The sequence below is a fragment of the Rhinolophus ferrumequinum genome, chromosome 9, assembly GCF_004115265.2.
Source record: "Rhinolophus ferrumequinum isolate MPI-CBG mRhiFer1 chromosome 9, mRhiFer1_v1.p, whole genome shotgun sequence".
NCBI classification, from domain to species: Eukaryota; Metazoa; Chordata; class Mammalia; order Chiroptera; family Rhinolophidae; genus Rhinolophus; species Rhinolophus ferrumequinum.
The window spans coordinates 11,329,927-11,346,067 of NC_046292.1; the positions used below are offsets into that span (position 1 = coordinate 11,329,927).

Here is a 16,141-nt window from a genome sequence, read left to right on the forward strand (position 1 = left end):
CATCTCTGCACCCTTGCAAGGCCCTGGTGTGCCCCGGGGCCTTGGCCTGGTACCTGTAGTGACTTGCTCCCCTTTAAAGCCAGAAATTAACTCCTTCAGTACAGCACTGAGAGCCCTGCACACCAGGAAATGCCTCCGTCCCTGACAAACCAGAATCGTTGGTTACACCGCCACATTTCACCCTCCATTCACCACCTCGTGGGCTGGTCAGGAGGGCTCCAACCTCAATTTCCTGGGTGGGAACAACAGGTTCATATGCAAATATCAGGCTCCTTTCAGCCAATCCTGAGCTCCTGGCTCTGAGAAGGGGCTGGGCTTCCAGGACTGCAACCAATGAGCTAGCACCCCAGGCTAGAGGGGCAGGGCCAGGGTCTTTTAAACCACTTGCCAAGGGGCTGGTGGGGTAGTGTTGGGTTTTGTGGCCCAAGGCCAGTTCAAGGCCAGCATGTCCCTACAGAGGATAGTGCGTGTGTCCCTGGAGCATCCCACGAGCGCCGTGTGTGTGGCTGGTGTGGAGACCCTCGTGGACATTTATGGGTAAGAGCCAGAGGCCTGGGGGGTTGCAGGGCCTTTGTGCTGAACCCCTGGGCTCTCCCTGTGAGCTGTGTAGGGTTTCCTCAGTCACGTTCCTCATGTGAGCTTGACTGCGCTCTGGAGCCTTGACCTTGGAACACCAGACAGTCACAGAAGGCTTGGGTCCTGCCTTTCCCAGCAGGGTTTCTTGAAGACCCCACCCAGGGGACTTAATGCGTAGGAGACTGAATGGGGGGGGGGGAGGTAGAAAGGTGTGTGGTGGCTGAGCTCTGGCCAGGGCCTTGGAGGCTGCTGGTGCTACGAGGGCTTGGGCACTTTCTCTGTCCAGAGGATCCTGCAGGCCAGACCGGGAGTCTGGCTGGGCACACAGGAATAGAAAGAGACATACTGCTCCCTGCCTGCCCCCTCCAGCCTATGAGCCTGAAAACAGAGCGTCAATCATGTTTTTAAAAATGACTTATCCTTCTAGAGCATTTATTCAGTGGCAGGTGCTGTTCCAAGAGCTTGACTGACAGGGCTCTTGACTATAACCCTTGAACTCTAACTCTCGGATTTAACTTTTACAACAATCCTATGAGCTAACTTTACTATTCGCTTCATCTCATTTGACAGATGAGGAAACTGAGGCACAGAAAGGGCAAGCCGTTTGCTCAGGTTACTAAGGGGCCAGGCCAGAACTGAAGCCCATTCGTAGTCCTGAGTCATCTTAGCTGTCTGTCACGTGAGGAGGAAGGATCGATCTGGTTTCCTTCAGTCATTCAACGCCCATGCATTATGCCCCTACTGTATGTCCATGTCCTTAAGGCCTGCAGGTGGGGCTCCACCTTCTCTCTCTCTTTCAGGAAGAAAAGGAGAGTGGGTAGAGTTTCGGGAACTGGGCCCTGGGAACCACCAAGGAGCTGGCTACTTAGCCTTTTGGGGAGTCTTCAGGGGCCCCAGCTCCTGAGGCTGAGCAGGGGACTGGGCGGGGAGAAGGCAGAGCCGTGTCATGTTCCCATCTTACAGGTCTCCCAGTCTCTCCTCAGACCAGGTTTCTCAACCTGAACACTATGGACATGGTAATTCATTGGGGGGGGTGAAGGGTGGGTGGGCGTGGGTGGGGCCACCCTGTGCACTGAGAGATGTTGAGTAGTGTCCCTGGCTTCTTCTCACTGGATGCCAGGAGCACACCTCCCACTTGTGACAACCCCTTCTCTGGACATTGTCCAAGGTGTCCGAGGTGGGGGGAATCACCCTCAGTTGAGAACCAGTGTCCTAGATTAAAACTTAAAAATTGGAGTGAACTTAGCTGGAAGCAGAGATGCGGTTGGTCCCAGGGTGTTAGAGGAGAGGGGGTGAGGAGCTGGTCATGGGAGGGAACCAATTCTAGAGCAGGCCCAGCCCAGCTAGGTACTGGGAGCTAAAACCTGGTTGAGGGTGGGTGGGCAGTGAGGAGTGGGAAGGGGATGTGGTGGCTGCTGAAGGTGAGGGCAGCCACAGAGGCTGTTCCAGGGGTAGTGTTGAAGGAGGAGGGGTACTGGTGCAGCCTGGCACCACCGCCTTCTCCAGTACTGGGTGCCCATGGGGGTGACTCATCTTCCCTGGCTGCCTCCTGCCCGTAGGGCAGATGTGCTCCAGTTTGACCTGCTCCAGGAAGCCGGGGGCTGGTTCCTCCCCTCCAGAGTTTCCTGAGAAGATGGAGAATGGATTGGGGCCACGAGAGGCAAAAGCAGCAGTGTGTTGGGGTACTGTGAGCGTGTGGGCCATGCTGGGGTTCACAGAGAGGCTGTGGGTGGGGCAGCCACAGAGTGGGGGATGTGGAGCCTCTAGCACCTTTAAACTAAGGATTCTTGGGTCCTGATGACCAGACCCCCTGGGTATTACATTTGGGTGTGGAGTATGCAAGGCATGGGGACACAGAGGTGAACACACAGGCATGGACCCTGCCCTCTGGGAGCACTGTCATTCGGAATTCCAGTGGAAGCTGAACCTCCTCACAGGGGTGCTGCGGAAGGGACTCTTGTCTTGCAAGGGGAGCAAGCCTGGGTTAGCGCTGAGGTCTCTCCCGGCTTGGAGATGCCATGATTTAGCAGTAATCCTGGGTGCTCGGACTGTGGGCCAAGAAGAGAAGGGGCAGTGGGTATGGGCCTCAGTCCTGGCTCCGAATCTTAGCAGCTGTCTGACCCTGGGAAAGTCACTTAACCTCTCTGAGTCTGTTTCTTCACCTGTAGGATGGAGATAATGTAATAATAATGCCAGCAGTGATTAGAACCTGCTTCATCCAGTCATGGCCCTAAGCCTTGACCTAGGTTAACTGATTCTTCTGGCAATTCTCTGAGGTGGTACTATCATCCTCCCCATTTTATAGATGGGGAAACTGAGGCACAGAGAGGTTAACTAACTTGCCCCATGTCACACAGCCAGTGAGGAGTGGCAGAGCTAGGATGCAGCCCCCAAAATTGGTCCTTTACTTCAAAGAGCTATTGGGAGGATTGGATGAGATTGTGCCTGTAGAGCATGGAGACAATACCTGTCATGGGATGAAGGTTCAATTACGGTAAATGTCACCATTATTATCACCGCTGTGATCATTTTAAGGCTTTGTCCTGGCCTTATGGGCAGCCTCAAGTGTCCCCAAAACTGCCATACACAAGATGACTGGGGTGCAACCTGTGAGCCATACTGGAAGAAGAAGATGAGAAAAGAGAAATTAGTATGGGCTGAGCAGTCAGGGCAGGCTTCCTGGAGGAAGGGCACTAACCAGAGCCTTGAAGGATGAGTACAGGCAAGACCACTGGACGTCTATCTGCAGCAGTGGATTAAGCCCTGTTTTCCTGCCTTGCGTTGAGTTAGAGATGGCCCTGACTTGGTGAGGGGGCTTTGTTTTCCTGAGCAGGGATTTGTTGGGGAAACAGAAGAAGGATAACACACTGGAGTGCTGAGCTGTGCCCCAGGGATAAGCGTGCAGCCAGTGTTGAGAACCGCTGTCCTAGGTGGACCGGCAAATCGCTCACGTCACCCCTTGCTCAGCAGAGGTGGAAAATGGGGTCAAAAGGCCTGGGTACTCGGGGGCCAGCAACCCCGAGGTTTGGTCTGAGCTCTGTCACCATTTGCTGTGTCATCTGGGCCTCAGTTTCCCCACATGTACCCTGAAGAGGTTGGCACAGAGCAGTGGGTTTCAAGCTCTGCTCACAAAGGCTTTTGAGCCCCCTCCCTGATTTTACAAAGCAGCTCACCTTCTGTTTCCAGCGGATTTTGATGTGAGAGCTCTGACCTGGTGTATGTGCATATGTGGACACATACGTGGACACATACGTGTCCAGCCTGGGCCATGGCTGCATCGCCAACTCTTAACTGTTGGGGCTTTAAGATAAAGGGTTTGCAAAGCTGCATTTTCCTGGGGTGGGAAGAAAGTGGAATTAAGGAGGGGCAGTGATTTCCTGCCCCTGGTTCTGTTGGTGAGGCTGGCAGAGTCCGGGATCTGGGAGCCTTGCTGAGCAGGGAGGAGCAGCAGGTACTGCTCCCCTGAGCCTGAGCTGTCTGGGCCTTGGTCTTCTCTGCCCCCGGGGCTGCTTGGTGGTCATCTTGTCAACCTGTGTGTTTTCAGCCACTGGGGTCTGCTTTTGTTTTCCCAGAGGTGGAGGCCCTGAGTCTATGAAGGGAGAGGATGGCTTTGGGTTTGCAAGGAGTGGGGACAGAGCTGGCCATGAGTCCTGGCTCTGTCACTTACCAGCTGTGTGACTTTGGGCAAGCCACCTGCCATCTCTGAACCTCAGTTTTCTCATCTGTAAAGGGGGGATAATAAGGCTATGGGAGCTACCATCCTCACCATTGTCACCATCCTCCTCCTCACCACTCGTGGGGAGACACAAGACACAGGGGAAGACCCGACTTATCTTGGTTCCCAGGAAAGGGTCGGCTCACAGAGTCACCCCCAAATGCCCTGGGGGCACCAGGCTCTGGTGTTTCTGAGACAGTCTACCTTTAGCTGTGGTTCTGACTTCACTGGAGGTCCGAATGGTTTTCAATGCAGGTTCCAGGGCTCTGCCTGCAGCACTTCCGGTTTGGAGTCTGTGTTTTCACCAGGTGGGTCTGGGGTTGGCCACTGTAAGGGTGACCAGCTGTCTCGGTTTGCTTGAGACCTTCTAGGTTTCAGCACTGAAAGTCTGCACCCTGGAAAATACCTCCGTCCCTGGCAAACCAGAATCGTTGGTCACTCTGCCACATTTCACCCTCCATTTACCACCTCCTAGGCTGGCCAGGAGGGCTCAAGGCTGGGCAGGATCTTGGACTGTCCCGTGAGTGGACAGACTCAGCTGGGGAGAACCCGAGGCCCCAAGCCACATGTACCTCCCAGGGGTGGGCTGGGGGACACTGTCCAGAGCAGCATGTTGATGGCTCGGGGTGGCCTGACGGAGGAAGATGAGCCTCTGGCCACTTCTGCTGTCATCCAGGAAACGGGAAATCCATGATGCAGGTCTCCTTTCAGCAGCCACACTTCCTAACACACAGCTTCCGTGACAGGGTGTGAGCACTGGACTGGGAGTCTGGAGCCCTCCCTTCTAGTCCCTTCTCTTCTGGGCCTCAGTTTTCCCAGCAGTGAAATGAGGGCATGGGTTCAGGTGCCTCTGACTTTCTCTCATCCTGCGTGTTTACGCACACCTACTCCTTTCATCTTCTCATTAGCCCCACTTTACAGACACTGACACTGAGGCAGAGGGAGGCCACATCACTCTCTCAAGGTCACACACCTAGTGAGTGGTGGGACTGGGGTTTGAACCGAGGCTCCCCAGCCCCAGAGTCCACAGGCTTAACCACCTTGCCACAGCTCCAGCGTGTTGCCCCTCCTGATCAAGAACCATCACGCTCCCCCCCCGCCCCCCCCTTCCACAGGGGTGAAATGAAAACGAGCATGTTACAGCGTTTCAACTTGACCTCCCAAGGTCCACAGTGAAGACGCCTTCCCCTCATGTGTCTGCTCCTTGTCCTTGGTTCACCTGCCTTCCTGCTTCCTCCTCCGGGAAGCCTTCACCGGATGCCCTAGCCCACCCTCTCAAACTGCCTCCAGCTTCCTGTGCCTTAATTTACTTCAATGACTCCTTCCGCCATCCTGGGCGGGCCGTTTTCCAAGCCTTTCCTATCAATTATCACATTTGAGCCTCACAATGGCCAGTAAGGTTGGCCAAGTGGGGGTCATTATCCCACTTTATAGGCAAGGTTACTGAGTTCAGGGAGGCTAGGTGGTTTATTCAAGGTCACCTGGCTGATGTGTGACCCAGCCTGGCCTAGAACCTGACTCCTGACTGGTCTTGGCACCGCGGAGCTCCTGGCTTCTGCGGGCCCCTCCTGGGCCGGGGTGCTTCCCCCCAACACCTCACACAGGCCTGGCCCAGGGAGGTACAGGAAGTGGGGCTGAAATACCCCAAACCCAGTGTCTGGAGCCTTGGAATTGGTTGGTGCTTTCATACCAGAAGGGCAATCAAGGGTGCTCAGCTTTAGCTGTGTATGTCTGGAGTCCAAGGGCAGCTTGGGGTCGGGGGGAGTACCACAGAAAGTTATAAGCTTCCTGGGGCGCTAGAGGCCAGGTGCCTAGGGTAGTGGGGCTGAGGAAGGAGCAGAGGGGAGAGTACCCCTAGGTATGAGGGGGACCCTGCAATCCTGAATCTGTTCCGTCTTTCTGGCTCTCCATTTCTCTGGGTCTCTCCGTGTCTCGGTCTCTCTGTCTCTGTGTCCCATGCCTTTCTGTCCAGGTTCTCCACGTTCCCTGAGGGGCTGGCCCACACACCCAGGGCGGGACAGGACAGAGGGCACAACCAGCCCTGGAAATTACAGACTCTGGGAGGAGGGTTGCCAGATAAAATCTAGGAGCCAAGTTAAATCAAAATCCAGATAAGCAATTAATCATGTTTCAGTGTATGTCCCAAATGTTGCATGGGACCTATGTACACTAAAACAATAATTTGTTGTTTATCTGAAATTCAAGTCCAATTGGGTGTTCTGTATTTTTATTTGCTAAATCTGGCAAGAGAAACAGGTGTGTAAGGACACTGGGCAATGCAGTGGAGTGGGACCCACCTGACGGAGCTGAGCTTGGACTTGGTTGATTTTTAATTTTATTTAAAAAAAGCTGCTTTGAGAAGTATCAGAATCATGCTGGTGGAAGAGCGAAGAGGGTGTTTTGGAGGAGGTCTGCTCTCCTCCGGGTGGGGGCGGGGAATGGAAAGGGCCTGGGGTCACGTGACGAGCTGTGCAACGCTGGGGAAGTCTCTTGTCCATCCTTAGCCTCAGTTTCACCCCGTGTAAATGGGAGTAATAATCCCCTTCTGCTGGGGCTGCAGTGAGTTATATGAGCTGACGTTCGGAAAGGCGTAGCCAGCCCTGCCGTGCTAAGTGTGCAGGACATGGGGGCCTCAAGGGTTATGATTATTGTTGTTTCTCTTGGGGAGTTGCTGGGTAAGAATGTGGACTCAAGATCCAGAAGGCCTGGGTTTGGATCCAAGTCTTGTCACTTACATGACCTGAAGTTACTTGACCTCACTTTCTCCATCTGTAAAATGGGGACAATAAGAGTACTTACTTCCTAGCGTTGTTGAGAGAATGACATGACATAATACACAAAAAGAAACTCAAACAGGACTGGCACATAACAAGAGCTCAATGAATGTTGGCTTCTGTTATCCCCCAGGTGCACGTGTGTGCTGCATCCTCTAGGAAGCCTTCTGGTCCCTCTGGCTCACAGTGACCTCTCCCTACGTGGCGTCCCACTGATGCCTGACCCCATGGCCCTGAGCCCCATCTGGATGGCCTGGGCAGTGCTGTATCCTCAGCTCCTGGTGGGATTGAAGGCTCTGGGGAAAGCAGTGGGCGTATCTGCCTCAGCCTGGCAGTGCCCATTTGCACAGTGGGCACCCCACAAACAATCAGAGGATGAACAGACTAATTTCAAACAGGATTTCCAGACTAGCTGGAGTGGAAGAAATGCAGTCCCAGGGCCAGATGACATCACAGACTTCTTAACCCTACAGTTAATGCCTGGGAAACTCACAAGGGAAATGTGAATGAACACAGAGCCTTGGAATGTGACAGTGCGTTCCCGGCTTGATTCCCAAGGCTTCCTGTGAGGATCGAAAGGCCTGGGGTGGTCAGGGAAGGCTTCCCGGAGAAAGCAAGAGTTTGAGAAAAAGCTCAAACATCTGAACAAGGGCTTCCCCGTGTAGCACTTCCCATGGCAATCTGTTCTTCCCAGGTCGGTGCCAGAGGGCACAGAGATGTTTGAAGTCTACGGGACCCCTGGGGTGGACATCTACATCTCTCCCAGCACAGAGAGGGGCCGGGAGCGTGCGGACACCAGGCGATGGCCCTGTGATGCAGGGATGGAGATCATTGTGGTCCTGAACTCTCCCAGCAATGACCTCAATGACAGCCATGTGAGTGCGTCCCCTGGTCTGGGGGCGGCATGGGGAGGGGTGATCTGGCTCCACCAAGGCCCAGCGCCCTCTCTTTCCCCAGAGTGCTACCCTGGCTCTGGAGCCAGCCAGCTCTGCAACTTAAAAACACAAAGTGTGTGACCTCTGGCAAATAGGACACGCATCACCCCCTGGGCCTCAGTTTCCCCATCTGTAAAATGGTGATAATCATAGCACTTTCCTCTAGTGTTAGTGTCGGTTGAAACATGAGTTAGTGTGTGTTCTTTCTCTTGCTTTCTAAGACTCCTTGTGAAAGGAGTTGCCCCAGTTCTTCTGTGTTGGACCTCAGTTTCCCCATCTGTAGGCTGAGGGTTGATTAGGTGATCTCTGCCACTCTGAATGAAGGAGAGAACGCAGGGACAAGCGACAACGGAAGGATGCTGCTTCCTGAGGAGACCCCGTTCTCCACGGTGACATTTCCCCAAGTTGCCTCGCCCTCCCTAGTCCACTCTCTTCCTGTCCCCATTTCCTTCTCAGAGGCATGATGAGTTACTTCCATTCTTCTCCTCTCTCTGCTCATTCACCTAGCAAGAATGAGTTTAACAAGCCCCAGCTCGAAGCAATGTTCTGGCTTCAGGACAGGGGACATTTAAAAAGTGGGAGCAATGGGGTGGCCCTTGAGCCTAGCACAGGAGATGCTGCCTTAAAAAGGCTGGTGGGAACCAGAACTCGGTGTGTGGGAGTGGTGGGGTTACACTCCATAACGGGCCATGTTTTGGGAAGCTGGCCCTTTAAGAGTACTAACCATTGCCGGGCACTGGGAAGCCATGACCTCATCCAGCCCTCACAACAGCCCTGAGAGGCAGGGTCTGATCCCCATTTCACAGGTGGGGATACCAAGGTTCAGGGTGACTGTCCTGGGGCCATGTGGCTAGTCAGAAGGAAAGCTGGGGACAGGGTCCCTCCATCACGCCTCTACACTCATGCATGTCTCTGAATTGAGCCTCTCCACTGGGTTCTGGGAGACAGGTGGGGCAGGACTCAATGAACCCATTTTATAGACAAGGAAACTGAGACTAAGAAGGGACATGGCTTACCTAAAATCACATGATCCAGTGAGTAGCAGAATTGGTGAGGGTCAGGACAGAATCCCCAGGGCAGGGCAAGAGGACCAGCAGCCTATGAGGTGCCCTGCTGAGCCGGGGGCTATGTGAACATCTCCCCACCCTGACCTCCTCGGCCCTGAGGACCACAAGGATTGAGGAGGGTCAGAGTGTAGCTCCTAGCTCCTTTCCCCTCCCCCACCTTTGGCCAAGATCCAGGTAATTGTATGTCTGAAACGAGCCTCATTGCTGAGGCTTGACACATGGGGGTCAGTAATTACAGGATTTAGGGGCTCCCAGGACCAAGGGGTGAGTCGCCTCTGTAAGATTCTAAACCCTCTGCTGAGATGAGCCTATCAGAGTCAGAGAGTTGAGGGACCCACATCAGGAGGGAATGTCCAAGTAAAGGGCTGCAGGTTGAAGGCAGGCCTCCAATTGCTTTATCATCCTCACCATCTTCAGCCCCAACTTTGACAGTTATTGCATGCTTGCTGTGGTCCAGGCATCGTGGACCACCGCGCCGAGCATGTCACATGCATTCCTTCTTTAATTCTTACACCCTGTAATGAATCCTACAGGGTAGAAACTATTATTATCCCGACTTTACAGTTGAGGAAATTGAGGCCTGGATAGGATAGTAACTTTTCCCAGGCTATTTACATATGGTGCATCCAGAATCTGAACCCTTACACCATGCCACCTGCCCACCAATAACAATAGCTGATTTCTTGGGCCCTTCCTACGAGATCAGTCTTTTACATGTTTGTTTCGTAGCTGCACTACAGTCCTCTAAGGTAGGAACCTGTATGGTCCCCATTTTGCAGATGAGGAAACTGAGGTGGCTGAGAAAGGTGAAGGGCTTTGGCCAAGGTCACAGAAACCAGAGGTGCTGGGCTCAAGTCTAGGCCTGTCTGAGTCCCGCAAATAGAATGTTGGCTTGGAGAGTATCCCTAAACCCAGCCCAGTCTGAACTTCTCATTTTACAAATGGTGGGACTGAGACCCAAAGGGGAGCAGGGGCTCGCCAAAACCACACAGAAGTCATCGGCCACACTGGGACTCAGGTCTCCATAGAATCCCTCACAAACAGTTCCCATTTGACAGATGAGCCAACCGAGGCATGGAAAAATAAATGGCACAGAGAAGGCTAACGGAAGAGCAGTGTGGGTAAACTCAATTTCAGGGCACAGAGGTTTCTGAGATCTCTTCCCTTCCTTGCCAGATAGCTCAAGACCTGTCATTTGGGGTGGGGGCTCTTGGCTTCATCCAACATGACCCTGGGCCCATCTCTCTACAGGTTCAGATTTCCTATTACTGCAGCCAGAAGCCCCTGCCCCTGGCCTACGCCGTGCTCTACCTCACCTGTGTTGGTAAGTGGGAGGCCATGCTGAGGGTGTGGCGAAGGGGCCTCAGCCAAGGGCGATGGAGAATTGTTGGGAATGACACTGAGCAAGGTTCTCTTTACAAAAATCAACTAGTTTTATTTTTAAAATTAAAGTTAGAAAAGCACATTAAAAAAATCCAAACAGTACAAAAGAGTATGCAGTTGACCGTTGAACAACATAGGTTTGAACTGCACTTATACGTGGATTTTCTTTCAGTTGACCCATGCAATCCAATTGACCCACATAGTTCAAACCAGTGTTGTTCAAGGGTCAAGTCCACGGTTGAGAATCTGAGTATGCAGAGAGCCAACTGCAGTTATACGTGGGAAGTTGGTGCCCCTAACCCCAAGCTGTTCAAGGGTCGACTGTACATTGAAAAGTAAACCTACCTCCCTGTAACCCAAGACTTCCAGTTCTCCAGCCCAGCATCTTTCTACAGAGACGCTGTGCTTATACAAGCAGACACATGCATACCTTTCTATTCCCCTCTTTTGTAAGCAAATGGAGGCATATACAGACACAGAACTGGACCTTGCTTTTTCCAACTTAAATTTTTCTGCCAATTCTCCACACAACTGATATATATCTCCAGGCAAGATGTCACAGTTGTTAGAACTATCAAACAAGAAATGTGAAGTACCGGTGATTAATATGTTAAAGGCTCTCGAGGAAAAGGTGGATAACATGCATGAACAATTGGGAATTTCAGCACAGAGATGAAAACTACAAGGACTCAAATGGAAATGCTAGAAATATAAATCAAGGTGACAGATGAAAAATGCTTTTGCTGGGTCCATAGGTAGACTTGAAACAGATGAAGAAAGAATCAGTGAACTAGAAGATAGGGCAACAGTTACCCAAAACGAAACATGAAGAGAAAGAAAGAATGAAACAAACAAAATGACACAATAGAGATCCAATAGCTCCGGGATGGTGTCAAACAGTCTAAACTCCATGGCATTCCCAGCAAAATCTGACGTGGCTTTTTAAATAGAACTTCATAGAGCTGATCCTAAAACTCATATGGAAGAGCAAAAGATAAGAATAGCCAAGACAGGGCAGCTGGATGGCTCATTTGGTTAGCATGTGAGCGCTTAACAACAAGGTTGCCGGTTCAATTCCTGCATGGGATGGTAGACTGCACCCCCTGCAACTAAGATTGAAAACGGCGACTGGACTTGGAGCTGAGCTGCACTTTCCACATCGAGACTGAAATACAACGAATTGACTTGGAGCTGATAGGCCCTGGAAAAACACACTGTTCCCCAATAAAACATTTTTTTAAAAAAAGAATAGCCAAGACAATTTTGAACAAGAACACGGTGGAGGAATTCATGGTACCAAAGACTTTTTTTCCAAGCTGTAGTACTTGAGGTAGTGTGAAGTTGGTGCAAGATTAAATACAGACCGATAGAACCAATCGAGAACTGGACATGGACCCACGCTCATGTGGTTATCACGTGAGACTCAATAAACTAGGAGCTGTATCTCATACCATACTCAAAAATAAATTTCAAAGTAAAATAAATTTCAGATGGGTTAAAAATCTTAAGGTGAGCCTGATCACTGCACTGTGCACCTGAAGCTGAATAATAATGAATGCCAACTATAATTATATATATATATATGTGTGTGTGTATATATATGTATGTATATAGTTACAAGAAGCGGAGTACAGCATTAGGAATAGAGACAGTGGAAATGTAATGGCTCTGTGCGATGTCAGAGGGGTAGTGGATGTGGGAGGGGGTTTACACAGTGTGAGGGATATAAATGATAAACGTCTAAGTATTACTTTGTCTTGTGCACCTGAAACTAATAAAAAAATTTAAAAAAATAATAAAATAAAATAAAATAAAAAAATCTTAAGGTGAAAAGTATTTAGAAGAGAATATCTGTAAGCCCAAGGTCAAGGTTTTCTTTAACAAGGCAAAACAATAGCACAGATCATAAGGGGAAAGATCGATAAGTTAGGCTGTATTAAAATGTATAACTTCTAGGGGTGGCTGGTTGGTTCAGTTGGTTAGAGCGCAGTGCTCATAACACCAACATCGCTGGTTCGATTCCCACATGAGCCAGTGAGCTGGGCCCTCCACAACTAGATTGAAAACAACGACTTGACTTGGAGCTGATGGGTCCTGGAAAAACACACTGTTCCCCAATATTCCCCAATAAAAATTTAAAAAAGAAATTAAAACTTCTATACAACAGAAGATGAAAAAAACAACTGGGAAAAGAAATGTGCCATAACTATGGCTGACTCACAGAGATTATGGAAAACTCCAATCAATAAGAAAAACAACCCAAATTAATAGAAACAGCCCAAAAATATGAACAAGCAATTCACAGAAGAGAAAGACCCAATGATCAGAACCCAAATGAAAAGGTGCTTAACTGAGTGTTTCCAAGAACGTGGGCCTGGGGAGCCTCTTGCCCCGTGGGTGGGAGTTTGCTTTGATACAAGCATTTGGAGAGCGATTAGTAAGAAAGGTGAAAATGCTCCATCTGCAGGAGGCATCTTTAGAAGTAGACTGCTGAATTATGGGAAATGTACATTGGAAATTTTGATAGCTATTGCCAAGTGCTCTCCAAAACCACAGTACCACTTTATATACCTGCCAACACTGTGTGCTATCAGCCTTCTCTGTTCTTGCCAGAGATTGATTATCTCATTGTTGCTCTAATTCACTTGCCTTTAATTAGGACTGAGGTTGGGTATTTCTTCGCCTCTCCCTCCCTGAACACACACCCCCCCACACACACACACACACTCCAACACACACACCCCTGTTCACTAGAAAAAACATACAGAAAAGTACGTAAAGCTTCCTTTATACATATGAGTTCTGACAATTAAATTCGTGAACTCATCCTAGAAAAAGTGCTACATACCTCATTGCTGAATATCACTATGGTCACCTTCTTGGGAAGCTATGTACTGACGCCAGTGCCTCGTCCACCCTTCAAAGCAATTTTGGAACTCTTTTTCTGGAACAGCCATCTGAGCTGTCATCGTATTACCCTTGATGTCCTGAATGTCACCAAAATGTCTTCCTTTCAATATTTCCTTTATTTTCTGGTAAAAAGTCATTGGGGGCCAGATCAGGTGAGTAGGGAGGGGGTTCCAATAGTTATTTATTTACTGGCTAAAAACTCCCTCACAGACAGTGCCATGTGAGCTGGTGCATTGTCGTGATGCAAGAGTTCCTTCGGGACCATTTTTGCACACACCTTTCTCATGCCAAGATTTTCAGTTAAGATTTTCGTAACTGTTTCTCTATCAATGTTTACTTGGTCTGCTATGCTTCTCAGTCAGCCGACAATTTTGACGTACAATTCGACGGATTTGTGCAATGTTTTCGTCAGTTCTGCTCGTTACTGGCCGCCCGGACTCTCTTCATCAGTGACGCGTTCTCTCCCCTCAGAAAAACGTTTAATCCGTTTGTACACTGTGCTGCCGTTTTCTTCATGGTATTAGCCTCATAAACTTGGACTAACATGTCCCTGATTTCACCTCCACCCTTGACAAGTTTAACAAGAAATTGAATGTTTGTTCATTGCTCTAATTCAAGCTCAGACATTCTCGAGACGGCACACAAAAGCACGCAACAATAATGAATGCCACTCGGCAAGACACCGCCACATGTTCACACAAACACAGCTGTGAGACACTGCCATACCAAGGTTATGAAACCTTACCGAGCTCTTTGTACAGTGCTGCCAATGTAAGCGCACGGTGGCGAGTTTGTTAACTTAATTGTCAGACCTCGTACACACACATTAATGAAATTACAAAGTAAACACTTAGGCAACCATTACCCAGGTCAGGAATGGAACATGAGCAGCACCCCAAAGTACCCCCAATGATACCCCTCTCTGATAATAATTCCCTCCTTCCTGAGATAACTAGTAATCTTGTGACAAGTATTTCCTTGCTTTTCTTTGTGGTTTTATCATCCAATATGCATGCCCAAGTTATATAGCCTATTTTTGCCAATCTTTGCATTTCCTGTGGATAGGATCGTATTGTACACATGCTTTTGGGTTAGGTTTCTTTTGACCACATTATATAAATTTGTGAGATACATCCACTTGTTGCGAGGTGGTTGGGTATGTTTTTGCATGTTTAAAAATTATTTCAAATTCTTCCTCCCCACTACCCCTCCTTGAATGTTTCATTGCTGTTGTAAAATCTCCCCCAGTTTCTAGGGAGACACATGAGAAGGTGGAAAGGGGGCTGGGATTTGGGGAGTGTGAGATGAACGCTGAGGCACAGAGAGGTCACACAGCTAGTAGGTAGCAGAGTCACATCTATGTCTGTTTGACACCAAAGTCCAGGCTCACTGCCCCATCCCCAGGAGATGTGGCAGCTTCACACAGAGCAAGAATGCAGAGGGCACCTTGGGCTCAGTGCAGGGTATGCCCCAGACATGAAGGGCTGTAGGGATGCAAAAGAGGGAGAGGTCAGGGAAGGCTTCCTGGAAGGGGCAGTGTTTGCCCTGGCCTTTGCTCTGCTTCCTCCCCAAGGCCTCTTTCCCCAGCCCAGGAAGGAAGGCTTGAGATGCCCCCACCTCTGAGCAGTATCGTCTTGGAAATGACTTCCATTTGCCCAGCCCCAGACAGGTCCAGAGATGGAGGCTCAAAGGTGGAGGCCACAGGCCTGTTCTGGGCCCCTGGGAACTCTGTGGTGACTTAACCTCTGCCTCCCCTTGCAGACATCACTCTGGATTGCGACCTGAACTGTGAGGGCAGGCAGAACAGGAGCTTTGTGGACAAGGTAGGGCATCTCGGCCTGGGGCCAGCAAGGGGTGTGGAGTTTGGAACTTTATTTACAGAAACAGGCATTGGGCTGGATTTGGCCTGTGGGCTGGAGTGTGCTAACCCCCTGATCTAGGTGAAAAGGAAATCTACCAACTATGAAACTGGTGAAGAACTTTGGGCTGCATCGTGGTGGTACTTAGTGCAGTGGGAATTCAGAGGAGAAGGTCAAGGTGGACGGGGTGAGCAAGGGAGACTTCCTGGAAGCGAGTCCACTTGAGCTGGGCTCTAAAGGGATGCAAGAGGGAGAGTATTCCAGGTGGAGGGAACAGCAGGAGCCAAGGCCAGGCGGGAGGGATGGATGGATTTAGAATCAGAATTTTGCTCGTTGAGAGAGAGGACATTGGCTGGAGATTCATCACAGACAGCCATGAAAGGCAGCTGTTAGTTTGGACTCGATGATGGGGGCAGTGGGGAGCCATTGCGGTTTCTTGAGCAGGAGGTGCTACAGTGAGAGCGGACCTGTCCTCTCACTGTAGGGTGACGAGAGGCAGAGGCAGGGTTAGGACGCCAGCTAGGAGGTTGCCGGGGAGGGAGGCCCACGCCCCCCTCATCAGCACTGCTTGTCATTGGCAGCGCCAGTGGGTCTGGGGGCCCAGTGGATATGGAGCCATCCTGCTGGTAAACTGTGACAAGGATGATCTGAACTGCAGTGACCAAGACAACCATGACCAGCACGTGCACTCCCTGCAAGGTGAGGGGCCAGGGGGCCCGTGTCCCTGGTAGTCCTGGGTCATTGCTCAGTGACCCCGCCGGGACTCCGATCCACAGGGGTGGCTCTGAAGGCAGATCTCGGGGTCACAGTTCCAACTCCCGGGCATGCCTCGTGTTCCTCAAAACCTGCCTTGGGCTGGCAGCTGCCCCTCCCAACACCCCGAGTGCCAGTAGGCACTCACGCACCAGGGCGGGACTCTGAC

At 50.7% G+C, this 16,141-nt stretch overlaps 1 protein-coding gene across 1 annotated transcript in view; it reads left to right on the plus strand.

The window, feature by feature from the left end:
* Positions 1-416: 416 nt before the first annotated feature.
* PADI3 (peptidyl arginine deiminase 3) overlaps positions 417-16,141 on the plus strand; it is a 29,353-nt gene continuing 13,628 nt past the window's right edge. The window contains exons 1-5 of the mRNA XM_033113370.1: positions 417-537; positions 7,760-7,940; positions 10,319-10,391; positions 15,122-15,183; positions 15,801-15,918. Coding sequence (XP_032969261.1) covers positions 446-537; positions 7,760-7,940; positions 10,319-10,391; positions 15,122-15,183; positions 15,801-15,918 — 526 coding nt within the window. The 5' untranslated portion in view covers positions 417-445. The remainder of the gene's footprint in view (positions 538-7,759; positions 7,941-10,318; positions 10,392-15,121; positions 15,184-15,800; positions 15,919-16,141) is intronic.